At 37.6% G+C, this 27,576-nt stretch overlaps 1 protein-coding gene across 3 annotated transcripts in view; it reads left to right on the forward strand.

The window, feature by feature from the left end:
• The window catches only part of aspm (assembly factor for spindle microtubules), a 55,999-nt gene that overhangs the window by 19,962 nt on the left and 8,461 nt on the right, over window positions 1-27,576 (forward strand). For 2 of the 3 annotated variants that reach the window (XM_072573896.1, XM_072573898.1), the window contains exons 11-22: window positions 1,592-1,737; window positions 1,833-1,918; window positions 3,731-3,952; window positions 4,149-4,362; window positions 6,048-6,193; window positions 6,716-6,844; window positions 7,767-7,961; window positions 10,633-15,105; window positions 15,615-15,764; window positions 17,008-17,174; window positions 18,096-18,255; window positions 21,816-22,025. In XM_072573896.1, coding sequence (XP_072429997.1) covers window positions 1,592-1,737; window positions 1,833-1,918; window positions 3,731-3,952; window positions 4,149-4,362; window positions 6,048-6,193; window positions 6,716-6,844; window positions 7,767-7,961; window positions 10,633-15,105; window positions 15,615-15,764; window positions 17,008-17,174; window positions 18,096-18,255; window positions 21,816-22,025 — 6,298 coding nt within the window. The remainder of the gene's footprint in view (window positions 1-1,591; window positions 1,738-1,832; window positions 1,919-3,730; window positions 3,953-4,148; window positions 4,363-6,047; window positions 6,194-6,715; window positions 6,845-7,766; window positions 7,962-10,632; window positions 15,106-15,614; window positions 15,765-17,007; window positions 17,175-18,095; window positions 18,256-21,815; window positions 22,026-27,576) is intronic. The other variant, XM_072573897.1, reaches the window with a different exon arrangement.

The raw sequence follows: 27,576 nt of genomic DNA on the forward strand, positions 1-27,576 counted from the left end.
GAGAGTCTGATTGTTCTTCAATGCATTGGTTTAATCTGTTCCAATATCTGCAAAAAATTTAGAACTTTCTGGGGATTAGAAGGTAGCATTGCTATTCAAGAAAGGAGAAAGATAGCGCCAGTTTATGATGTCCGCCGTCAGGAAAATGCTGGAATCGTAACTCGCGAGCAGCTAATTTAGAAAACAGTAAAACCATACAGATTCCCAAGTCCATACTAAAGAAGAAAAAACATATTTAGCAAATACTGAATCAGGTAAAAGGGCCAAGTATAGTACTGTAGATTGTGAATGTTAGAGGCATTATAACTGATCTTCTTAGTATCCAACTAACAGCTTGTTAATTGAAAATGATTTTTTTTTGGACTGTTTGTTTCCAGTCTGATGGACATTTCTCTAAATGTGCTAATAAAATACTCATAGTCCACCAAGCCATTATTTGGTGCAACAACCTTTTCTTGTGCTTCATCAAATGCTTTTAGAAATTTGAAACATGCGGCAATATACCAAACTCATGTTTGCTGCTAGTTATTTATTCATATAAATCTCTTGTAGATTGGCTAATTGTAGTTTTCTTTTTGTAATATGACTTGGTGCAATCAACATGGTTTTACAATTTTTTATTAAATTGCCTGCTAACACATTCTTTATGATTCCAACATTTTCCACATAGCTGAATCAGGAAAACTAGCTTATAGTTTGTGGTACTTTTACTACCTTCCAATCCACTGTAACTGTTCCAAAATCAACAGCATTTCAGAAGATGAAACAATTGTTTTTGTTCACTCGTGGGATATTTACGTTGCTAGTTGAGCTAGCAATTGACTGTCCCTTGTTGCTCTTAAGAAGGTGGTATTGAGCTCTCCCCAGGTTTTCCTGGATGGAATTGGTTGTGTTAGGAATGTGAGGTCAAAGGATCTTTGGCGAATTTCTGCAGTGCATCTTGTTGATGGTGTACATTGCTGAGAATGTTGGTGGAGTGACTGGATATTTATGGATGTGGTGCCAATCAAGTTAATGCATTGCAGAATAGGAAACTCTGAAATTATGCAATGTGCTCTGCAATCAGAGTGTATTTGACTCTGAGCTGTAACCTTGATTTAAAAATGATAGACTCCATGGAATTCATCATTGACTGTTTTGAAATGTAATTGCTACAGAATGTCCAATTGTAGATCTTCACGTGGAGTTCAACAAATGTTTGATCAAACTTACATTGATTGTATTTCAAACCAATGGACAAAGTACTTGGTTTTTAGAGTTGATGTTATCTGGTATTGCTGTTTAATCATTGAATATTTAATGAAGAAAATGAAATAAATCATAAGGACATATTACTTTGCAACTTACCTAGCTGGTCTTTTAGCCTGTCCATATAGTTAGAATTTTGTATGATTAATTTTCCTTTGACTTGATGAGTGCTCTAAATAAGCAAATTGATATAGTAAAGTTGTCTTGAGACAAGACAGTGAGCAATTTTTAAACTTAGTCGAGATTTTCAACCTTGAGAATTGCTAATGATGTGTAATTCCAATTGATGTATTTAGTATGATGTTCGTTTATTTTCTTTTGATTTGGACAATCTCTTTTATAGGCGAGCAGTGGAGCTTCTCACACGAAACTGGAAACTGTCAAAGCAGCTAAGAGTTCCAGCTATTAGCCGTCTTCAAAAACTGCACAACATGGATGTTGCATTAAGTGCCCTTAAAACTCGAGGAGTTGACCTGAGAGATGAACGGGGTAAAATTGAAATTCTGTAACTGTGACTTGAGAATACAGAGCTTTTTCATTCATGATTAGTTTTAAACCTTTTTTTTCCAATTTTTGTTTATAAGGCAGCGTAATAGATTCTAGAGATATTGTTGATGGACATAGAGAAAAAACCTTATCATTGTTGTGGAGAATCATCTTTGCATTTCAGGTATGTGTTTCTTAAAAGTATACTTGTCATTCCTCAAAGATGGTGCAAATATTCTGAAATTAAAGTGAAAGAGTTGCTGGGTTAGCATTGAAATTCTACACAATACATATTTAGAAATGTATGTGACTTCATCCATTTATTTGTTTTCACCATCACTTGGGATCTTACTGCCTCAAACGCTGAAGAAAATACTCATCTTTTTGAATTTTACTTTCTTTACTTTTTAGCTTCTGGCAGCCTTGCGAAAGCCAGGTGGCCATTTAATGAAAAATGGTAGTGACTTGCAAGGGTGAACTGTTCAACACAATATTTTTAATCAACCTGTTCAGAGATGTTATTGCACACCCTTGGACCAGGTGGAATTTAAACTTGAGCTTCCCGGCTCAATTAGGAACAGTACCATTGTGCCACAAGATCCTAGAGCTGTGCAACAAAGAGTGTGCACAAATTAATGCTGCAGCATCAAACCAGCCATCAGTTAAGGATTTGTATAATCTGCAGCCGCTTCACAAGCACCACCTTAGTGATCGTGTGTACTTAAGTGATGCAAGATTGAATGATCAAAGGAGCATTAATTGTGGGTCTTTATACCCATTTTGTTTGTTCAAGTGGTGCTGACTAGGGAGAATCCATCTTTAATGAAATCAAATGCAAAAGGAGCTCCAACAGAACATTGCTTCAGGTAGTCATTAAGCTAAAATTTGGATATTAACATGTTGATGTCAACCTTTTTCCTGTTTTTTAAATGCTAATATCCATATTCTCAAAATTTTTGTATATGAGATTAGCTTTCGGAAGCATAAGTAAGCTTTAACTTGTGTTTATTATCAGAATGTGGCTCATTTTATGGTGATCCAGACCACCACCTAATGTCTTCCTCAATGAGCACCAGATTTGGACAACTCCTCCGTTAACTTTGGTGATTCTGCAAATTATCTCCATTCCTCACCAAATAGCCTGCAATGTATTCAGACTCTTGTCACAGTGAAAATGTGAAAGGTCAGACAAAAATCCCAGCCCCATTAGCAAAGACACCAAAGGATGAGAGCGAAGGTGAGGTAAAGTGGTGATTTCCCCTGAGACCTGACCCCAACCTCGTTACTGGGTTTCTGCCCGCCTACTCCATCCTCTTTAGCCAAGACGTGACTGAAATGGATCATGAACCTATTCTAGGTACAGCCTTCACCTTGAGTCCTGCTTCTAGCCTGGTTACTGGGTTTCTGACTACTAGCTCCGTCTGTATTTTTGTTTTCATTTCTTTTCCTCCGACTTCTCAATAGATGAGTAGTGGTGCAGACAACTGTCTTCCAGGTGATGGCACTGGGACCAATGAATGTGATTGTTCCAACTCCTCCAGCTACAGGTTGCTTCCCTCCCACCCTTTCTGCTCCACCAGTCGTAGATTATGTCTCAGGAAAAGCGCAAGACTGGGAGGGAGGAAACCTGTGGTTGGTAAAGTTGCAACAAGGAGCATAGGAGCAACAAAATCTGAGTTTGGAAAAGCAGCCATCCCTCCTACATACACTGCTTCTTTGAAAAAAAAATCTCTGCATTGTTTTCCTACTCTTTCAATGGGACAACTGTGCTTACAATTGTTCAGGTCTGTTTAGACTAGAGAGGAACTGTTGATTCATACAGTAGGAGCAAGGCAATAATTCTTGAATTTTTTTGTTTCTATCCTTGACTTTTTTTTTCCATGGGTTACTTACGAAGTTCCATGGGTAAATTTAACTACCAGCCCTGTGTATTTTCAACAATGATGTGTGCGTTGGAGGTTAAGTATTTTGACTGTGCTGATTTCTTTCCTCTTAGGTCGAGATTTTGCTGAATGAAGAACAATTACAAGAAGAAATTGAATTCTTGCAAAAAACCTTGCGCACATGCCATAAACTGGTAGCCCTGCGCTCTGTATCTGTACTGTCACCAAAATCGCCAAAAGATCAAAACCTCAAAGATACGCCTGAAAAATACAGCCCAAGAATCAAATTGCTAATGAATTGGGTTAATGCTGTTTGTAGATATTATGGTGTCAAAGTAGGTTTATTGATTCATTTATTTTATCTGTACAAGCTTCCCTTTTGTGTGTGTCTTTTTAATATATCTGTATGTAAGTGCCATCCATCATTACTCCATATGTGGCTGTTTTCATTGCGCAAGAGTAGCAAGTGACTGGCAGAACGACAATTAAGCTGCGTTGATCAAGTTATTATTCTACGACTTCTTCTTTCAGATTGAGAACTTCACTGTAGCCTTTTCTGATGGCAGGGTTTTGTGTTACCTTGTCCATCATTATCATCCTGGCCTTCTTGCTGCAAATGACATCTGTTCACGAACACTGCAGACAGTTGAATGTGCACACCGTGGTACAGTGGCAATTGATACATCAACCAGTGACTCTGATGAAAGCTCTGTTGATGTCATCCCAACAAACCACAGTGAGTCTGGTCAGTATTTTGAAGATAGTGGTGACATTTGCGCCCCATTGCTAATGACTATACTACTTCTAGAAAGTGCACGTTTATTAGAAATATGTATTTATCCCCCCAGTCATCTGCAATTAGACAAAACATTTGTGGTTTTATATGATGTAAACTTATTTTAAAAAAGACTACTGCTCATTAATGCCAAGGTGCAAGCCATCCTTGTTGAAACTGAGACCAAAATTGGTTGTAGCTAAATGCCCTTGGGCCCTAAAGTAGGACCAAATGAGCACAAAGGAACAGACTCCGAACTGACAGGGTACAGAGTGTGCACTGGACAGCTGGTCCTCAAAGGCAGATCTCCAGTTTCCCATCGTTTTCATATACTGGCTACTGCGCAGCGGACTACAAGCTGTACTTGTCAATACTGGAGCTTTGGCCAGCTGGGTGGACCTACACTAATCCAGGGCATCCAAGCTATACTGTTGCCCCAGAAAATCTTACTCACCGGGAGGTAAAGGGCCAATCAGATCTGGCTGCTTGCGTGGGTGATGTGGAACTTGGAGGGGAGGTTGAAAATAGTTGCATCCCCCATGTGCCTTCTTGTTAGGCAGGCAAGTTGTAGGTTTGTGAAGTGACATCAAAGAAGACTTGGCAACTTGCTGCAATACAGTCTTGTAAATGACATGTACTGCTGTGATGGAAGGAGTGAATGCTTAAGCTGGTAGGTGGGCCGTCAACCCTTTCCTGGATTGTGTTGAAATCTTTGAAAATTATCAGAGCAGCAAGCAAGTGGAGAACATTATGTATGTCTTTAACAAGTTGGAGAAAGTGAGGACTGCAGATGCTGGAGATCAGAGCTGAAAATGTGTTGCTGGAAAAGCGCAGCAGGTCAGGCAGCATCCAAGGAACAGGAGAATCGACGTTTCGGGCATAAAGGGCTTATGCCCGAAACGTCGATCCTCCTGTTCCTTGGATGCTGCCTGACCTGCTGCGCTTTTCCAGCAACACATTTTCAGCTCTGTCTTTAACAAGTGCCTTGTTGGGAGTTTTATTTGTGTGGCCTACAGAATACTCCATCTCTGGCAGCTGCAGTTTAGATGCTGTTCCCCTGTGCTCTGCTCCCCAGGTGTTATTAGGCAACTCTAATGCTGTTGAATATCAAAAAGATGAAATTGGCTTTCCTTACAGGAAATGGTCATTGTCTGGCAATTGTGTGATGTGCATTTTACTTAACTAGTCTCGTGAATAGGAAACTTCAGATATTTTTACTGTTTCCACCATAGCTGAGTGGTCAAAGGGGAGAATTGAAAAGGTTTTTAAAAATTATGAACAATTTTGATGATGTGAATGAAAAAAAATTATTTTCTGTGGCTCATGAGTCAGTGATTTAAGAGCCATCAATTTGAAATAGTGAGATTCTAAGAACTTGTATGCATAGCTGAATAATGAATTTATTTTCTTTTAAAAGACAAGTTGATCAATTTTGATGACGGAAATATGCAGTGGCAACAGGATAGTGGGGTTACTTTTTGAATTGTTCGAACAGAGATGTAACAGTCCCTATTCTATTGTGTACACTTGTGGTAACAAGGTGAAATGCTAATTTTTATTCCAGTTAGGTAAATAATTAGATATGTGCTTGAGCCATCTGTTGCTTTTAGAATTACATATATGATACAAAGCAGCATATTAATTTCACTTTTTAGCTTCTTCATCAACTAGACTCTTTGAAGAACTTTTGGAGAATGAAAAGAAGAATTTTAATTTGGTGACTACTGCTGTTGCAACACTTGGAGGGGTTCCAGCTATGATACGACCAGCAGATATGTCAAATACTATCCCTGAAGAGAAGGTAAAATTTAATATCCTTGCCTTGAGGTGATAACATTAAATAGTGTGGTATTTTTAAAAAAAATCAAACTGCAAATGCTGGAAATCAGAAACAAAAGCAGATTGCTGTTTTTTAAAATAAATCAGCAAGTCTGACACCTTTGTTTCGGGTCGAGTTCTGAGGAAGGGCTACTCGATACCAAACGGTAACTCTGATTTCTCTCCACAGATGCTGCCAGATCTGCTGAAATTTTCCAGCAATTTCCATTTTTGTACAGAATTTAAAAATTAAGTATAGAATGACATCTGAAAATTTATGACTGCTGTTTTGATAAGTTTTATGTTTCTGGTTTAGTCTTGAGCATTTGATGTTTTATCAAGCTGCTGATTAATTATAATTCCATCATTGCTGCTCATGGCCAGTATGTTCAGTGTTATTTTAACTAAATATTCCAAATGCCATTGTGTACCACCACTGCAAATTTATTTTTTCTTGTCACTTTGTCACAATTTATTTCCAATATTTTTAAAAATTATTTTGTAGGTTGTTATTACTTATGTTTCATTTCTTTGTGCTCGTCTTCTGGACCTTCGAAATGAAACAAGAGCTGCCAGGATCATTCAGACAGCTTGGAGGAAGTACAAGCTCAACTGTGAGCTCCAACTTTTAAAGGTAGTGTAAGCATCATCCAGAATATTCATTGTCTCACATATTGTCCTTTACAGGGTTCCAATAAAGCTTGTGTACGTGTATTAAGTGAATTGTTTTTCTAGTAATGTGCAGTAGAGTTTTATGCAAGCATGGTAATATGTCAATGACTTGAATAGTTGTTGATTGTCCTAATATTTCACTTTATTGCCATTGGAAAGAAGCAAATAAGGTTAGTTAAATTGTATGATTTTTGGATGGACTACTTTACTGTTATGGCATTACTGCAAGCATCAGAGTATACTTATGCCTACACTACTCTGTACACTTTTTTTTTCCTTCATTACATTTCATGCGTTTCATCAAGACCTTACAATGAAGTAAAGATGCATGTTTGCAGGTGACTAATGCATTATGCACGAAAATGCATTTTGTCCAGAATTCTTTCCAGTTATCCCATTACTGTGGTTCCAGTCTCAGTTTTAATTAGTTCAGTGCCATTTTAGCTTTGCAGCAGTGAGTTAAATTCCAGCTTATTGGTTATTGTTGGCATTGTAATATTCTCTGTCTTTGTGTCGAGATGTCTTTGCCTAGCATCTCCTTACATAGAGATATTTTGTAATTCGATTTAGCAGAACATTTCTGTAATTCAACACTGGAGCTTAATGGGATACCCAATATGTTGAGGTATGAGGTGGCACAAAGATGTAAATTATTTAACTGCTATTCTACCAATTCTGTATTCCTTCCCACATGTCAAAATAGACTAGATTAGATTCCCTATAGCATGGAAACAGGCCCTTCATCCCAACATATATAAAGAATGCATTTTACAAGATGTTTGGCATTCCTCTGCTTTCGAAGACCTTGAGACCATAGCAAGCAGTGCCTAAATTGTACATTTGTTCTTCTAAATTTAAAAATTGTATTATGTACTGTGTTTTAGGAAAAAAATCAAGCTGTCTGTGTCATTCAAGCAGCTGTGCGTAAGTTCCTCTGTCGACAGCATGTCAAAAAGGCAACAAATGCTGCACTGATTATCCAAAAGCATTGGCGTGGTCATATGACCAGGAAGAAAGCTCAAGCATTGATGATGATGAAAATGCAAGGAGTGCAGATTGAAGCGGCAACACTTCTTCAGGTTAGATAAATATGCTACATAATGAGGACAATTTTTAAGGCTTAAATACTGCTTCGCTATTCCACCTGTTTTAGATGGCACCTTAGCAGGTATTTATGTTGTTTTTCTTTTACAGTAGTAAGCTGTCAAAATTTAGCTTCAAGTCTGGTCGGAAGTAGTAATTGAGTCATTCATTTGAGCTGTACAAATCTATACAATTCCTTCTCCTATCAGCCAGAAAGATAAGGGCAAGAGATATCTAGCAATACCACCTGCAAGTTCCATCCAAATCACACAACATCCTGATTTGGAGTTATATTGCAGTATTGTATCATTGTCGCTGTCACAAGCTTAAAATCCTGGAACCTCTTTCCTAACTGACCTATCTCAATCTAGGCACTAGAGGTACACATGTTTTCTCAGAATTGTCCAAGAAGAGGCTATTTTGTGGAAAAAATACCTCAATGAATATATCTCCAGCTTAGGGCTTCTTTCATGCATTGAAGTGAACATTCACTTGGGCCTTGACTTAACATCCGTTTACTTGATGAATAACAAACGCATTTAAAAGGGATCAGATGTGTTTGATATTTTGCTGCCTTCCATTTTATCTTTATTCTGATGTCCTGTTTATTTTGTTGGACTACAAAAGAAGGAAATGTTATTTTTTACTATAATAACATCCAGATCTGCTGACATTAGTGGTTTTGCCTGAATTATGTTCCCTTGGCTACCCAGTGCTAACTTTCTGAATACAGATGAGACATAATGAGCCATCTTTTTTTTTTGTGGCTTACTTTGCACAATGAAATATTGATCTTCATATTGGTTTGTACCCGGTGCATTGAGTGAGGTTTCTCTAATTTACTCAGATTGTGTAATTATGAATCTGGTGTGGATTAGTCTAGAACACTATTCTGACAATTAACTATGCAGATCTTGGTCCATCACCATTGCCTGTTATTTGTTCTGTCGATTCAATCATCCCAACTTATTGCCTGAAAACTTAAGAGGTATGATTTTCAGGAGACAACCTGGGTTCAGTCAGCCTTTCTAATAAATGCGGGTGAGACCTACAATCCTTTCTAGCTATATTAAACATGCAAAAGCAATACAGGAGGAGACCATCAAATGTACTTCATTCCAATATGTTGCACATAGACTGTATTAGCAAGCAAATTTTCTTTCCTGCCACACCCCTGTACCAAAACACTAATTCTGAAATCTTGACAGCAACAAATAAAAATACTAAGAAGAAAACAATTTGGAGAGAAAAATGAAAAATTCACCAAGCATCAAAGGTGATCATGCAAGCTTCACAGTCTTACAGCAATTTGAGAATGCCAATAGTTTTAGTGAGCCAGCAGATTTTCTCTAACTTGGGCTCTTCTCTCTCATTTGGTTTCCTTTGTTGAGACTTCAGGGTACTTTGCCACCTACTTCAGAGAATGGTTCTCAAACTTCCATACATTTCTCATGCAAAAGGTCTAATTCCTTTTGTTGGTTAAACCTTAAAATTGGGTACTGTTTTGATCTTCCCCTTTTTGTTTCTGCTCCGCCTCAAAATTGAATTCTATACCTTTTTAAATGTAGCGAGAAAAAAAAAGTCTAAGGAATATATTAAATTCTTATTTGCTTTGCCCTCAGTATTTTTCTTCAAGCTACACAAATGAAGCATGAAACTCCTGAGACACTCTGTAGGAGCCAAACCATAACAAATATTCCATGCTTAGATTGACATCAATATTCAATGGTTTGCCCAGGGTATGGATAGATGTTGCTTGTAGTATATTCATGACTCTTTATAGTGGCTGGACTGATTCATTGAAGTTGCTAGGCACTTCAAGTGCTGATTTACCTTCTTTCATCTTCCCAAAGAAATTCCACCTGGTGCCTTTTCATTTTATTGATCCTTTCCTTTAGCCATATTAAGTACAATTTTTGTACTCTTAACTGAGAGTACATTGTTTCTGTTTTGTATTTCAAGTATTCTACTTGGAGAGCACTAAAATTCTGCTCTTTTGTGATCTGAACAAAATTTTAATTCTTAAATCTTGCCCTGTATAAAACTCTGAGCAGGCTAAGAGTTCAGCTGCATTTATTGAACACATGGTTTTGCATGAGGAGTTTCAATCCAGTCTCTATTTCCTGCATGAATATTTCTAATTTTGAGGCGACATTTCAGATTAGCAAGGTTTGTGAAGGTTTGTAGCTCAGGTTGAGGTTTAGGGTGTAGGTTTGCTAGCTGAGCTGTAGGTTTGAAATCCAGATATTTCATTACCTGGTTAGGGTTGGGGTTAGCCAGGTAATTAAATACCTGAATATCAAACCTACAGCTCAGTGAGCAAACCTACACCCTATTTCTGATTTAGATTGTGTTGACAGTCTTGTTTCAATTCTGTTAAGTGCACGTTGGTTTCTGATCTGCTAACCTTTCATATCAAATAATCATTTTGGGAGGGGGAAAAAATTCAAAACAAATGAGAGATAACTATTCAGATATTTGTTTAAATTTTCTGAACTATTTTGTATGCTTAATTATGGTATCTTAACAGTTACTTATTACACAAAATTGTAACACTTCGGAATGCTTTTCTTTTGGGTGGCTAGTCTAATCTTTAATTATAGCCTACATCAAAATATACAAGAATATGTATTTTTACTATTGTAATTTTTTGTATCTGTGCAATAGGCTTATTGGCGAAGATATGCTGCTAGAAGACAGCTTCGGCGAACGCAGCACTCTTGCATTCTCATACAAAGCCGCATAAGAATGAAAATCGCAGTCACCACTTATAAACGTACAAAAAAGGCTGTTATTACACTTCAGAGGCATTTCAGAGCCCGTCAGTTAGCTTTAGCTGAGCAGAGGAATTATTTAAAATTCAAACAATCAGCTGTTATAATACAGTTTGCATTTCGAAGATGGAAAGCTCAGAAACTCAAAGAGCAGGCCAAAGCTTCGGTATTACTCCAGAAATACATAAGAGGTTTCCTCTGTCGATATAAATACAAACGATTTCAACGATCCATATTCATGTTGCAAACTTATGCTAAAGGATATCTAGTAAGAAATGCAATCAATAAGAGGAAGAAAGCTATTCTTACACTGCAGAAGCACATAAAGGCATATGTGACAGGAAAGCGTGAATATGTTTCATATCAAAAATTGAAATGGGCTGCAGTACTACTTCAATCTGCTTACCGTGGCGTACAAGCAAGAAAGCTTTATTGCCAAACAAAGTCAGCTTTAGTAATCCAATCTACTTTTAGAATGTATCAGCAACGAAAGAGGTTTGTTGCCATTCGGAAAATGGTAATCACAATGCAGACTTCAGTAAGAATGCGGTTAGCTCAGATTAGGTACCGAAAATATCGTCAAGCTGTCATTAACTTGCAGAGATGTTTCAGAGCCAAACAACAGGGGTGGCAGGAGATGCAGCATTATCGAAAACTTAGACAGGCAGCTGTAAAACTGCAGGTGGCTTTTCGAAGATGGCAAGCTCAAAAAAACATAAGAGAAAATAAAGCTGCAGTTAAAATACAGTCATGGTATCGAATGTGTAGAGACAAACAGAAGTATTTACGTCAAAAAGAAAGTTGCATACGAATACAGTCATGGTATAGATGCTGCATTGCTCAACATGCTTTTTGCACTGTCAAAATTGCAGTGCTGGTCATTCAAAAATATTACAGAGCTTACCGAGCAAGAAAAGCTCAAAATGAGAAGCATATGTTGATGCTCAAGGCAGCGATAACCATACAAGCTTACTTTCATGGCATGAAGGCTCGTAGGTTTGCCAAAAAATTGAAAGCTGTATATATTATTCAGTCATACTGGCAAATGAGAAAAAAAAGATTAAAATTTTTACAATCCAGACAATGTGCAATTACAATTCAGGCCTATGTGAGAAAATGGCAAGCTCAGCGAAGATATTGTTCAATGAAAGCGGCTGCTTGTATAATACAAACTCATTTCAGAGCAATTACAGCTCAAAAAAAAGCTCAGTCTGAGTACAACACATTAAGGTCTGCAGCTATTGTCTTACAATCTGCATACAGAGGACTTCAAGCACGAAGACAGTTTTGGCTTTTACGGTCAGTTGTAAAGATACAATCTGCTTTCCGGGGATATGCTTCACGGAAAAAGTTCATGAAAATTAAAAATGCTGCCATCAAAATTCAGGCCTCCATGAAAATGGTGCAAGTACAAAAATATTACAAATCTCTTAAGAAGTCTACACTGTACATCCAGAGACATTACCGGGCTAAAAGACTTGGCTTGGAGACGCGCAAAGAATATCTGAAGAAAAGGGAAGCTTGTGTACGTCTTCAGTCTGCTATTAGATTGTATTTAATGCAACAGCAGTTGCGTTTATGGATGGAATCTGCAGTTAAAATTCAGTCCATGTTCAGAATGCATAGACTAAGAAAGCAGTTTCTTAAGATTCGTTGTGCTGTTGTCATAATTCAAAGAAAATTTCGTGCCTACACTGAAGGGGTTTGTCAAAGACAGAAGTTCTTAAGAATCAAAGAAGCCGTAATATGTTTACAGGCAGGTTACAAAGGTTACAGTGTGCGCAAAATGATTCACTTTCAGCATAAAGCAGCCACCAAAATCCAGGCAGCATTCAGAGGGCATGCATCAAGGGTCAAATACTCGGCAATGCAAAATGCAGTCATTGCAATCCAGAGATGGTATAGGAGTTCCAAAGTTAGTCAGCGTCGGCGAGTTCAGTACCTTAATATTAGGACAGCAGTGATTATTCTTCAAGCAGCATTTCGTGGAATGGCTACAAGGGAAAAATTAAAAGTGCAATATAAGGCTGCAGTAGCCATTCAAACTGCTTTCCGGAAATTTCAAGCCCAGCATCAGTTTGTACTATTAAAGAATGCTGCTTTAACTGTTCAACGTCGTTTTAAAGCAAAGATCATGGGAAGAAAAGAACGTCAAAAATATCTGAGAATGTGCCAATCAGCAATAATAATTCAAGCAGCTTATAAGGGCATGATGGCAAGAAAAGAATACAGTAGAAAATGGCAAGCTTGTATTACGATACAGTCTTGTTACAGAATGCACAAAATGCGTGCAAAGTTTCAGGCTATGAGATGTGCAGCATTAATAATACAGAATAGATTCAGGGCACATGTGCAAAGAAAATATCAGCGTCAAAGATATCAAAACATAAGGTCTGCTGCCATATTATTGCAAGCTTCATTTCGTAGAATGAAAAGCCGGAAAAAAGTGAAAGAAATTCACAAAGCTGCAACAATTATCCAAGCTGCAGCTAGATCTTTCTCAAGCCGGAAGTATTATACTACTCTTAGAGCTGCTTCGATTTTATTGCAAAGGCAATTCAGAGCTTTGGCATTGAGTAGAAAGCAGCGAAGAACCTATCTATCTATCCGTGGCGCAACATTAACTATACAAGCTGCTTATAGAGGCATGAAGGTAAGGCAAGAGATTCTACACAGGCACAAGGCTGCTACAATAATACAATCTGCATTTAGAATGCACAGAGTGTGCCTTCCATACCAGGCCTTAAGGCTGGCAACTATAATCATACAAACTCATTATCGGGCTCACCTTCAAGCGAAAACCTATCGTGACATTTACTGGAAGCTTCGCAACAGCGTTCTGCTCATTCAGGCTGCATACCGGGGAATGATTGTTCGACAGCATTTAAGAAGCATGCATAAATCTGCAACATTAATACAGAGTTACTATCGAATGCACAAGGAACGACAACATTATAAGAGACTCTGCTGGGCAGCCACGGCTGTGCAGAGAAAATTCCAAGCTTGCAAAATTAGAGATGCCTGTGTGAAACGCTATAATGATGTTAAGATAGCAACTATTCGTATTCAAGCTTGTTTCCGAGGAATGAAAGCGAGACAAGAAATTAAGCAAGTTTGTCAAGCTGCAGTAATTATCCAGAGAAGAATTCATGCCTATAATGACAGAAAAAGATATCTGTCTCTTAAAACTGCCACTATTGTGATTCAACAGCGTTACCGTGCACTTCTGCTTACTCGGATTCAACAAAAAAATTACTCCACTATTCGTAATGCAACCATATCCATTCAAGCTGCTTACAGGGGTATGAAAGCACGTCGAGAGATACAATGTGAACACAAGGCAGCTACAGTCATACAGGCTATGTTTAGGATGCACAGGATGCACCTGCCATACAGGGCATTGAAAGTGGCTGCTACAATAATTCAAACCCATTATCGAGCTAACCTTCAAAAGAAAACAGATCATGATAATTACATAAAGCTTCGCAATGGTGTTAGACTTATTCAGTCTGCGTACCGGGGAATGATGGTTCGACGGCATTTGAGAAGCCTGCATAAATCTGCAACATTAATACAGAGTTACTATCGAATGCATAAGGAACGACAGCGTTATAAGAGACTCTGCTGGGCAGCCACGGCTGTGCAGCAAAGATACCGAGCATGCAAAGTCAGAGATGTCTGTATGAAACAATATAATGAAGTGAAGAATGCAGCAATTAAATTTCAGGCATTTTACCGTAAGAAAAAAGCACGTGATTTGGCTAAAAGAATTAAGGCAATTCGCCGAATTACATCATTCTTGCAGATGTGCGTTGCCAGAAAATTATTCTTGATTCAAAGATCAGCTGTGATAGTACTGCAGGCAGCTTTCCGTGGTCATCGAGAAAAGGCACGCTACAGAGCTATGTGTCAGGCAGCTATTTCAATCCAAAACTGGTATAGAGCTTGCAAAATGGGCCGTTTGCAGCTTGTGCAATATCAGTCCATGAGGCAGGCAGCTATCACTATTCAGACTGCATACAGATGTATGGTTGTCCGCCGGTGTGTTAAACAGAAAAATGCAGCTGTTAAAATTCAGTCAACATTCCGTATGATTCAATGTAGGAGAACTTTCCTCAAAATAAAATCTGCAGCCATTGTAGTGCAGTCTCACTTCCGGGCTAGAGAAGCTCAAAAACTGTACAAAAGGTATAAGCTAGCGACTACTATATTACAAGGCTATTACAGATCCTACCTCTTGATGAAGCAACATAGATCAAGCTACTTGATACTCAGGAAGTTAGTCATCAGGCTCCAAGCCAGAGTAAGAGGAAATTTTGCCCAACGACATTATAAGATGATACTTCAGAGCACAACAAAACTTCAGGTAATACTATATTTCAAATATTACATTTTATATTTAAATTGGCTGTAGTATGTAAGTTGGTACCTTTTGTAGTATTATATAATCAGTATAGTTGAAGTTTTAATTTAGCAGCACAAACAATCTTGTGACTTCATTAAATATAGTTCCTTAACTCACTGGGAATGATTAGGAGGCAGATTTCAGTTTGCCTTTGCTGTGCACATTGTTCATTGAACATTAATAAACTTCCTTGTTTTGTTTTATCCTCCCTGACCACCTGTCATTTTATTTTTCAGCATTCTGTCTTTGCTCACCACTTGTGGGAAATCTTATGTTGTCTAATGAGTGATTCAACAAAGAAATGCTCCCAGATAATTGACTATATTTGCAGCAGCAAATGTGAAATGCTGTTTAAGAAAGAATTAGATTCAGGACAATGGGGAATAATGTGCCGATGAAATATTTTCACATTTTGCCAAAACCATGACTTTTTGATTCTCCCCTTTTTTTGTTTATAAAAATCTTTGCAGGCCTGTTATCGTAGGAAAAAACAAAGGACGATATTTCTTCGAAACAAGAGAGCTGCATGTGTGATACAGCAACACTACAGAGCTTATTGTCAAAGAAAGGTTGAACAAGAAAAATACATTCAACTGAGGCATGCTGCTATTGTAGTTCAGGTATTTCGCTCACAAATGCTAAATAGTAGAAATTTTCTTCTTATCTGTTATTCCTTATAAAACAGCATTGCTTGAGATATTCCCCAGCTAAATCCTTTAAAAAATTTCAAATTTGACTGAAATTTATGGTTAAGTCACCGCTTGTCTTTTTCAAATAAGAATTTGATTTTCTATCTTTCACTCTATCTAGACATACTCCAGAAAGTAGAATTGTTCGAAGGATTTATCAGTCAACAAATATATATTATTTAGGACATGTGTTTTGCATTAAATTTTAACTAAAAAGCTGTTTTTCTAATGGCCCTGAATATACAACCCCTGACTTTGACATTGCCTTTCCTTTCCCTCTAAAAGGTGATGCAAAGTAGCCGTAATACTGGATTCAAACCAGTTTTTTTTAACCTACAATTTTAATGCCCCTGTCCCTGATCCTGTTTAGTTATATGATTAACTAAATAATATATCATCACATATATTTTGTATTCACTGATTTTAAAATTGTTGTTTTCTTTCTGAGGAGCCCTGACAGTAAACTGTTATACTGTTGATGCGATTTCGCTTGACTGCGCATAGTCTTTCCGTACGTTTACATTTTAAATGTGCATAGTTGTACTCAACAGTTAATCTGATCCATCACAAATGCAACAGTTGATTCTTTGATAAAATTCCATCTGATAGATTTTGTCACCTTGGCAATGACTGCTAATCTCATAGAACTGGTGTGATGCAGTTGGTTCTCAATTTCACTTCAAATTAACCAAGTTTTGGACTTTTGAAAGAATCAACATTCTGCTCTTCACACCTTTTGTCACTAAATGTCTCTTGTTTAGTTTTGTTTCCTTTTTTATCCTGAATATCTGTCCTTACTATACAATTCCATCAAATATGTGCACAATTTCTAGTCATTGTCATTAAACTATTTATACTGAAGCACTTTCCTTCAACTTTATTGAAATGAGTTTTGGGCTGCCTTTTTCTCTTCACCTTTCAAAAGTTGATGTCTTTTCAGAATTTCATTTTCTTTAGTTTTTTGTTGTGTTCCTTCTCATTTTTATTCAAGGCTCACTGGTCAGGCATACATGATTGAGTTTAGAGGAGATATTTGCATAAATATTGTTACCTGAGAATGCTACATTTTTTTAGTTGAAATGTATGATTTTACTTACAACTGTTTACTGTTCTTTCTGACCAACTTTGACATCCGTTGTCAATAAATATTTTATTACATATTATTTTTTGTCAGAATGCATTCCGTGAATACAAAGCAAGGCAGTTAGCCAGAAAAGCAAGAGCTGCGCAAAAAATCCAGGCATGGTTTAAGGCTCAAATTGAACGTCGGCGGTATAAGTCCATACTTGACTCTGTTATATTCATTAAACAGCGATTGAGAACAAAACGAGAAAGATTAAGGTAGCATTTTATTGCAAATAATTTGTTAAAAACGTTTTTTTTAGTTCCAGAGAAAACAGAACTGTTAGCTTTTACTGATGTTGCACAGTGAAACTGATAGCAACTTCTGACATGATTACAGTTGTTGCCTTGTGAACTTTTATTATGCTGCATAGACACGTTTTTTTTCCTGTTATAAAATCCCACTATGTTTTCTTGTCTGACCACTTGTGCACATAGTTTCCAAACAAAACCTGTGTGGTAACTTTTAGGTTGATTTGTAATAGCACAGCTTAGCAGTTATATCAGTTAGCACATTAACTTTTAAATACGGAATATTTTGGAAGGAATTCCCTACTTTAAAGCGAATGCTGTTGTTCTAGATGCAATCAACACAGAAATCAGACCTCTGCTGTGAGCTTAAATTTATCACACAACATTCTCATTGTAAAAACATTTTAAGTGTTAAATCCCTTGCAGCTGCATTTTCAGTAGTTCTATAATTCTTGGTCTTGCTATGCTGCTAAAGAATAATTTAGATAGTCTGCTGAGATAAAGAAAACATCTTCTTAAGCATACCTTAACACGTCTTCAGCTTGCCTTAAAGCTAGAAGAGAGATCATGTGACATTACATAACTTTCTGTGATGTACACACTTAAAATCACATCGTAGTTAGACTTCATTCCATGTTTTAGTTCTGATAAAAAGTATGCTGTTTCAGCCTCCATTCCATGCTCCCTGTGAAATGGTCTAAAAATGAATGATTGTCTGTCCTTTGTACTGTCTGGTTTGCTATCTAAGAATTTATCAAGTTCACTTCCTAGGCACCAGAGGTAAACAAAGTTCAAGAGTTGACTACTTTTTTAATCCTGATTTTAAAAATTTTCTTTTTTTTTCAATATAGTTTGATTCGGTTGCATTTTCTTGTATTTCACAACTAGGTTCTTAAGGATCCGGGCTGCCACAATTGTTATTCAGCAAAGATGGAGACTAACTGTTGCAACAAGGAGATTGCAGGATGAAAACAAGAGAAGGACATTGGCAGCAATCAAAATCCAGGCCTTTTGGAAAGGAATTAGAGCCAGAAATCAGCTGATGAAGGTAGACTGCATTTTCCTCCTCCTTTTGGGCATGCTTTGCATTTGAGGGATTGGCATAAACATACTACGTTAGAATGTCCACTCTGTGCAATGCAGGAACAAATTGTGTGCATTTCCCAAGATTCAGATGTCAGTTTAAAACCGGTTTCTATCATTGAATTCAACATTTCATTAAACCAACACAAACTGGCTGCATAATAGAGATAATGGATTTCCTCACCCCTCTCCTGCTGCCAGTTACTTTAAAAGACATTCCTATGATGGATTTGAGTGTTCACCTGCACAGCTTTATTAATTTAGGCTAAAAATGAGTTTATTGCAAAAGGAAGCATTTACAGTGTGTTTGTAATGTACCACCTATGAGTACCCACTAGTAAATAATTCCAATTAAAACAAATTTCAAAACATAACATGATATTATTTAGTATCATTCATGCACAGTCTGTTCCTTGTAAAACAAATCTTTATCAATATTTCAAGTATACCTTTGTGTCAATAAGCACCTGGAATATTTTATGGCGGCTCTTCATTCTGTGAAAGATCTCCATGCTTATTAGAAGCAAAATACTGCAGATGCTGGAAATCTGAAACAAATGCAGAAAACGCTGTAGAAACTCAGCAGTTTTGGCAGCACCAGTGCATAAGTCCAGCATGACTCTTCTTCAGTAGGTGTTCAGCTTCTCTACAATTTTCTGCATTTTCTCCATGCTTACTACTTTGAACTAAGATGAGTACAATGTTATGGTTGGGGTCCCAGTTTCCAGCATGATGTTGATTAAACCATGTTAAACTTTGCAGACACTCCAGTTAGACTGGCTGTGAACTGAATTAAAATTCTGTAACCTTTTTCTGGTGAATTGTGTGGAGTATGGAAGCTCTAAACTTCTGTTTTCATTTAGTTCTGGAATCAGGATTCAAATTCAGACGAAATTGCTGGTATTACATAATCTTTATTTTCAGACATTTGAGAAAGTTTGAGGAAGAAGTGAACCTGAATAATTTTTACCTAGTTTCTGAAACAAAACAGGTACATTGGGAAAAGATAGCACGATTGGAAAGAATGAGATTCTCAACGGTGATAAAAAGAAGTTCCAATTTTCCACCCAGGTTTTAATGGTGAGACAAGAATGTTGTTAGTGAGTGGTGAGAGGCCTGTACAATATGCAGTTTACTGGAGAGAAACTAGATTGTGGCAGTTATGAACATAAGTCTGGTCTGAAACCTCAGGGCATACTACATGGGCAGCATCTACCTGCATCCTTCAGCCATGAAGTTTGACTTCAGAATGCCCCAGCCTTCCCATTATCATGGCACATATATAACTCACTTAGAATTCTGTTTGCCACTTCATTTTGGAGTAAACCAGCGGCTTTCAATGCTGTGTACCTGAGGCTACCTTTGTGCACAGGGACGGGCACCCATTTCCTACATCAAAATATGGTATATCTCCAGGGTCTTTGCTTGCTCCCTTAATTTTCACTTTGATGTATACTGCATCTCTGCCTATGTCTTGCATTTAATGCGACTAATATGCTGATGAAGGGCTTTTGACCAAAACGTCAATTTTCCTGCTCCTAGGATGCTGCCTAACCTGCTGTCCTTTTCCAGCACCACTCTAATCTTGACTCTAATCTATGTTATACTCAGCACTGCATAATGTAGCTGATGTTAACAGAAAATGCTCCCATTCAGTAAATATAGGAGACAACTGTGGTCACATCTTCGAGGTCTGCATCAATTACCTTGGAAGCAACTAATGAGGCTTTATGTCCTTGATAGCTCAGGTTCTTGCTTCATTTCAATGGCTATGTGCCTTATAAGGGTGGCTGATAGGTAACAAGACCAACCCTCTACAACTGTAGTTGATGACTCATTTACTCAACTTGCTGACTAAAGCCAAGTTTAGATAAAAAGCAACCATTTTTCCTCCAGGGCGATGGTAAAGCAGCAAATCTTCCCCTGAAGATTAGTTCCAATGCTTGTACAGGTCTGGTGGGAGCCCTGCAGTACACACCAAACAGAGGATGTTACATAACCCTTGCTTGATGTATTTTGGGCAATGAAATAGGAAAACAGGCATGTGATGAATGTTAAGGAACTGGGAGAGCAGCAGCAGGAGGAAAATAAGGGCATTGAACAAGCAGAAAGTCTAGATAGAGTAGGGCAGCATTGGACATAACAGGCCAGACAGGCCTTAGTTTACTCCTGCTCCCAATAAATGAATTGGGTGAAGTTATCATTCATTGACTGACAAAATTTGTTGTTCAAAAGGCAAGCAACTCTTCTCACTTCCAAAAACAAATGTAGATTGTTTTACAACTTTTTTCATAATTTTGTTTTTCCTGCTGTTAAATAATGTTGATATCAGAAAGCTTTCAGACAGCTAGTAATATGTGATACTCCAGTATGGAGCAATGCTAACCTTTTCGGCTACCCCAGGTACTAGGGAAAGATTCGCTCTCCTTCAGATAGGGTTCAGGGTAACCTGTGTAGCTTCATTCTTGCAGCTATGACAATCAGTCAGACTGGTGTTAATGTAAAGATGTTAAGTATTTACGATCGTGAGTTCTATTTCTAATGAAATGTATTCATGTTACCTATATTCACTTAGAAGCTTTTTTCCATTTCCACCCCACAATGTGTGCAGTAAAGGTCTAGTATGACCTGGTGCGCAACTAATCTTGATTATAACACTGGTGGCCCAAATGGTCCCAGCAGCAGCAAATATTTCCTCCACAAGTGAGGGCACAATTGGAATGAGTGCACAGAGGTGTGTACATAATGGGGTGAGCAGCAGAGAATTGCCTGATGGAGCTCATGGCAAATCTGCTGAAGCTCCCCAAAATTGACACTTGCCTAATTTTTGAGTAAAATTCTGCACCAGGTGAAGAGAAGACATGGTAATGCTATGCTTAACTCTTGAACTAATAGCTTTGGAACTTCAATCAAAAAAGATTCAGGTCATTGCAGACAAATTAAATATTATGCAGTCTTTTTGTTTGAAATTGGCTTTGAGAACTGTAGACCATAATTAGTAACAATCATTTTATTGCAACAAGGGGTGATGTTGATATTTTATGTGGGCTACAGCCAGGATTACATTGGGTGTGTTACAGTGTCGTTTCGATGAAAACTTTAATACTGCTTATGCAGATCACTCTGCCACTCTTTACAACCCATTAATATATTTCAGATATAAATGTCAGTGGTAGAATGCAGGTATGACTGTACATTTTGGTTTAACTTCCTTGGTTAAATTCTATTCATTGCCTCTCCATACAGTGATGTAATAAATAGATGGCCAATTAATATCATGACTCCCAGGAGTCCAAGACCAGATTTCTGGAAAATAATTGGTTACTTCTGCTCTGACTGAAAATTTTATATTTTGCCATCCTTTATATGTCCACAAAGAATGATTTATTAACCTGTCCCAGACCCAGTCTCTGCTTCAGTTTTTAAATGTTTGAAGGAGGATGTCAAACTTCAAGTTACTGGAGCAAATTACTTTTCAAAAATTATTATACCACCAATACTTATTGTTTATTTTTGGGGTTACAGAAACATGAAGCTGCCTTTCAAATTCAGTCTGCTTACAGAAGTTATAAGCAAAGAAAGAAGTTTCTTCAGCAAAGAATGGCTGCAATGCTCATACAAAGAATTTACAGAACATGGCGACTTGCAAAAACTGAAAACATGAAATACAAAAAAATCAGAGAGGCTGTAATTCTCTTGCAATCCATATGTCGTGAATGGCTTTTTCGCAAAAAGGTATGATGTTAGTAAGTAGAATGAGTTCTAATTTATTGAAGCTCATTTTTTAGCTCAGTTAGCACTCTATAAACCTCCCAGAATATTTTATGTTCATAGAAAATACTTGTGTAATTTGGTTTTGAAAGCATGATGATTCTGCTTCCACCACCTTTTCAGAAATTGCATTCTAAATCCTAACTACCTGTTGTATAAAAACATTGTTCTTCATGCCACCTTTAATTCTTTTGCCATCCACATCTTTTATATTTTTTCATTAAAATGATCAACTCTTCTGCCAAATGGAATATCTTCCTTCTATTTATTCTGTGTGACTGCTCATGACTTGGAGCAGTTTTATCATAACTCTTCTACATCTTCACTTGTCAAAGATGAACAAGCCCAGTTTCTTTGATCTGTCAATCTGCCTGAAGCTTTTTTTGTTCCTGGATTCATCCTCGTGGATCTTTTCTGCATCCCCTCTAACCCGTTCGCATCCTTACCAAAGTGTGATATACAGATCAATACAATGTTCAAGTTGAGACCAATCAAATGTTTTATGAAGATTCATCATAATTTGTTTTCTTTGTACTGTATGCCTTTGTGATAAAGTCCAGGGTTCAGATTCATTAATAGCTGTGCTTGACCTGTCCTTCCAACTTCAATTTCTGATCCTATATCAACAGGTCCCTTTTCTGCTGAAACTCCTTAGAATTGCGTCCTTTGTAATATTACGTATATTTATTCTTCTTACAAGTCTCTCACTTCACAATTCTGTGTTACATTTTATCTGCAATTTATTGTATTTCACCAGCCCTCTCTTCTAGAAGCCTATCATTATCCTTTTCATGTTTTAGAGTAGTTTTCAAGTTTGGTTATCTCTAAATTTTTAAGTTATTGCCTGTATGCTCAAGTTTAAATCATTGATATGAGTTATTTCATGATACTAGTTTGCAAATATTTGACAAAGATGATCAAAATTCAAATTAATTGAAACTGAAAGGAAATAGCAAAGATTTCTTTAATAGTAATTTTTTTAAAAATCATCAGTGCAACACAATGTTGTAACATTCATTCAAGGAAATGTTTGTGATGCAAAAACTAATGAAATGGACAAAACTTTAATCATTTACCAATGTAATCACCAGATCAGAAATCTAAAAGGATGACAAGATACTATTTCAGAACGGAAGTAAAGAGGAACTGATAGGAATTACGGTCACATTTGCTGATCCCAATAACTGAGTAGGAAGCACCTATCAGCTAAAATAACTAATCATGGCTTTGCTCGTCTTGGCTTTTGCTAGTCCTTTGTGACATCCACATCTATATTTTTGGCTATTAACTACAATCTGATTGCATTGCCTTCTTTATATTTAAAAATGATCATTAGCATTCACAGACACCTGTAAGTGATTTAATTACATGAGAGTAACTGGGTTTTCACAGAATGTATGTAGCTTTGGAAATTCTTCAGGTCCTAAAGAAACCTGGAAAGACTTTGTTAGATAACCAGACCTCTGGTTCAGCTGCTTTGTTCTTTTTAAAGTCTGTAGTATCTTACTTGACTTTGCTTCTTCTAAAGTTTGAGTTGCACTGATATAAAACTTGAGCTTGAGTACTATTTATGATCATTAGTGGCAGCACTATCAACCGTCAACATGGAATAAACCTCCAGTTTTATCTGACTAACTAACATTTTTGTGATGAGTGCGACACTCAGAGCCTGACCTCAGGAGGGTCTCATCAACCCCAATGCCATGCTACTGCTGCCAACAATATGATGTCACACTAGAGTAGTGTAGAGTAGATTTTATTTGTCATTTCTGCCATATGCAACTGATACAGTAAAAAAAAAACAAGGCAGCATTCCTCCAGGACCAAGGTACCTCATGGCCAGCACAAATTACATAATCATCTCAGCTGTCCTCACTATCCATTGTGTAGGGTCTTATGATCTGATACGGTGCAATTCCCAAACAAAGCAGTGATGCAGCAACTGTGAAAGTACTTTCAAAGAACCCTCTGTAGAATGTGGTGAGGATGGGAGGTGGGCTTTCCTCCGTCAACGCAGAAAGTAGAGGTGCTGCTGGGCTTTCTTGGCTATGGAGCTGGTGTTGCGCGACCAGGTGCGTGCGATTCTGTGCCAAGACATTTGGTGCTTTTCACGAACTCCACGGGGGAGCCATCGATATCCAGCAGAGTGGTTGCTCTGTGCCCTCCTGAAGTCAACAACTATCTCTCATTTTGTCCACGTTCATGGACAAGTTGTTGGCTCTGCACCAGTCCGTTAGTCACTGCACCTACTCTCTGAATGCTGACTCGTCGTTCTTGCTGATGAGACCCACTACAGTCGTGTAATCAGCAAACATAATGTGATTCGATCTATGCATTGCTGCTTGGTCATGTGCCAGCAAGTTGAATAGTAGTGGACTGAGCACACACCCTAGGGGGCTTTGTGCTCACTTGGTGTTGGAGATGCTGTTCCCAATCTGGACTGACTGAGGTCTCCCAGTGAGGAAATCCAGGATCCAGTTACAAAGATAAGTACGGTATTTTCTCCCAGCAGACTCAGCCTTCCAATCAGGTGCTGAGGAATGCTAGTGTTAAATGCAGAACTGAAGCAGGGTTTTAATATGCCTCATCACGAGCATCTTGAAACACTTCATTATGATGGGCGCTAGCGCAACGGGGGTGTACTTGGTAAGACAGGACGCTGAAGACTTCCTCAGCATGGGGACGATGATAGCGGCCTTGAAGCACGTTGGAACTATGGTGCGGCTCGGGAGAGATTAGCCTCAGTAGGAAGCAGATATGCTCTATACAGCTCCTGAGATTCATCCCTAAAATTCTAGCACCTGGCATAGATGGCTGGCTTCAGCTGAGATTGGTCCTTGGGTCAGCTTCTGCTGTGTGTTGTGGCCTGGGATTCCCGCAGCCCAATGTGGATGGCATACTTCGTGACTTCCGGCAGCCCGCTGTGGTGGTCTTCACTGGCTTTCTTCAGCAGTACTGTCTTCCTGAACCAGGAGCCATGAACTTTGTCTTAGTTTTTAAAAATTCTCTTATCTATGCCTTCTGTTATTAATATAGGTGCTGTGGTATGGTGACTTAAACACTTTTCACTGTTTCTTTTTTAAAAAACACAAGTGACAATGATTTACTATTCTCTTCTGTTTAAAACTTTGGCCATTGTAATGCCCTGCGGTTGCAAAGAAGGTTTCCACATCCTCCTTCAAATTGTGCACAAATTGGTAATATTTTCGGAAAACAAAATGTGTTGCTGCCTAAGTGTGTTGGAATTATTATTAGGTTCTAGCTGCTGCAAACTGTCTCAATTCCCTGTCTTTCTGTACTTGTAACTCTTACTCAAACTTTAAATGTTTCCTTCCTGAATCACTTGAAATCCACTTTATTTTCTCATCTCTGGGCTTCTCTTTCTGTTCTTCTCTTAGTCTTATCCTTTCTCTTTTGCTTGAAGTTGTAATTCTAGCCTTCATTCTTCCAAACAAGTTTAAGGTAACTTTGTTTGTTTCAAATTCTGTGACTTCTACTTGCCCTGCTCAATCAGCATCTTTACTACCTTTGTACATGCTTTAAGGTATATGTTAAGGTCCACCTGCTTAGCTATGGTTTATAACTGCCCTATGTTTAGTGATACTAATTTTTGCTAAGTTGAATCCACTTGCAGAAATGCTTTCAAGTCAAAAGTAGCCATCTTATATTGCTAGTAATCCCAAAGCTTATTGCTGTAACTCCCTGCTATGTTTTAACAATTTTGTCTTTTTCTCATTTCCGTCCTTCCTCCTTTTGAGTTCAGATTTTGATATCTGTGACTGATCTGCTTTGGCTAGTAGCCATTTGTCACAGACAGGAGCTTGTATATTTTCTTATTTTCCACGATCAAAGTACTTTTGTTCTGTGAGGTAAATGTATTTTCTTGCCTACGGGGTGGTTTGTCTCAATTTTAAATAATTATTTAGCATCAAACGTTTTTGAGTTTAAATCTAGGCAGATAGTTTATTACCCCATATTTGTCTCAAGTTTAACAACATCTCAACTATCATATACACAAAGATTTATCTGCAGATGAAGGGGATAAAGAGTTTTTTTTAAATTAGTCTCTTTCCTAGCAGGCATGTTTCTTAATTGAATTGATGCTCCAAATGGAATGGAAGCCTTGTATAGCAGATAATGCGTGGTCAGCTTCAAGGTTTCTTGTAGCTGAATTGCCAAGGTGTCAGGAGAACCTGAGGTGGAACAGATTGGGGAGAATTTAAGTTATTGTCATCTTGGCTACATTTTTGGCTTGCAGCTTGTTTAATAGCTTTTTGTAATGTTTCAGATGTTATCTCTGATCATGTTTCTGAATAGAACAGCTTCTGCTGTAACTTTTGAAAGAACAGGTAACAAACATGATGTCTTACTCATAGCCCGTTAGTTTACCAAAATAGCATTGAGCTGGTTTTCTTCTTGAATTGTGGCTATGCACACCAAGTGTTTGAGACAGCTAAGTCTTGGAATTTGAGATGAGAAGTCATTACAAGACGGTGAAAGTTTGATAGGATTCATTTTTATATTTGCCGAGCACCCATTGAGTTTCAATATCTGTTATCCACAGTGAAGCTGGAAGATTGAGCAGTTGGTACATTGTCTTGTTTGGTCCCTTCTTTAAAAAGGGACTTGTGAATTTCACATGTGGCTGTGTTTGTATATAATTAAATACTATTTTTGATATTTGCAATATTAAAAGGCATAAGCAAAAGTGAGTACTGGAGATCAGAGGCAAGATTACAGGGTGCTGGGAAAGAACAGCAGGTCAAGCAACATCCGAGGAGCAGGAAAATCACTGGTTCGGCCATTCCTGATGAAGGACTTTTGCCCAAAACATCAATTTTCCTGCTCCTCGGATGTTGCCTGACCTGCTGTGCTTTTCCAGCATCACACTGTATGAAAAGGCATGTTCATTTTAAAAATACAGCTTTAAAGTCTTCATCTATACTGGACATGACAACATCATTCTTCAATCCAAAAAACAACTCTTCATTATTATTTAATGTTCCTTATCACTCAACTGCAGATTGTTCTGCTATAACGTGTGCTTTGTCAACACACATTCACTGTAACGCAATTGACAAATTGGGAACACATGTTTTAAAAGTTTGTGCTTTAGAAACAGTGTTGACTGTAATGCAATTACATCACCAAAACTTAAAGCACTGTTTCTAAAGCAAGTTTTTTCTATAACATGGCATTGCACAAAAACTCAACCATTGTGTTATAGAAGAACTGACTGTAACTGTATTCATACTCCCATAACAAAATTTTTAATTGAGGCATTTTTGCCAGCAAGTTTATTATATGTCTCTTAATTAAATACCTTTTGTGAAGTCTATAAATAACAAAACTTCTGTCATCTAAAAATTCAAATCAAGTTCATTAAACACAATTTATCTACAAAATTCATGCTAGTTTTCTTTAATACACAACTGTCTGAAAATTGATGAAATATGTTATTGTTACCAGTCAGGAAGAAACTGATAACTGACTTAATTTGTTGAGGAAATCTGTG

This window comes from Chiloscyllium punctatum, chromosome 7, assembly GCF_047496795.1.
Source record: "Chiloscyllium punctatum isolate Juve2018m chromosome 7, sChiPun1.3, whole genome shotgun sequence".
Classification (NCBI taxonomy): domain Eukaryota; kingdom Metazoa; phylum Chordata; class Chondrichthyes; order Orectolobiformes; family Hemiscylliidae; genus Chiloscyllium; species Chiloscyllium punctatum.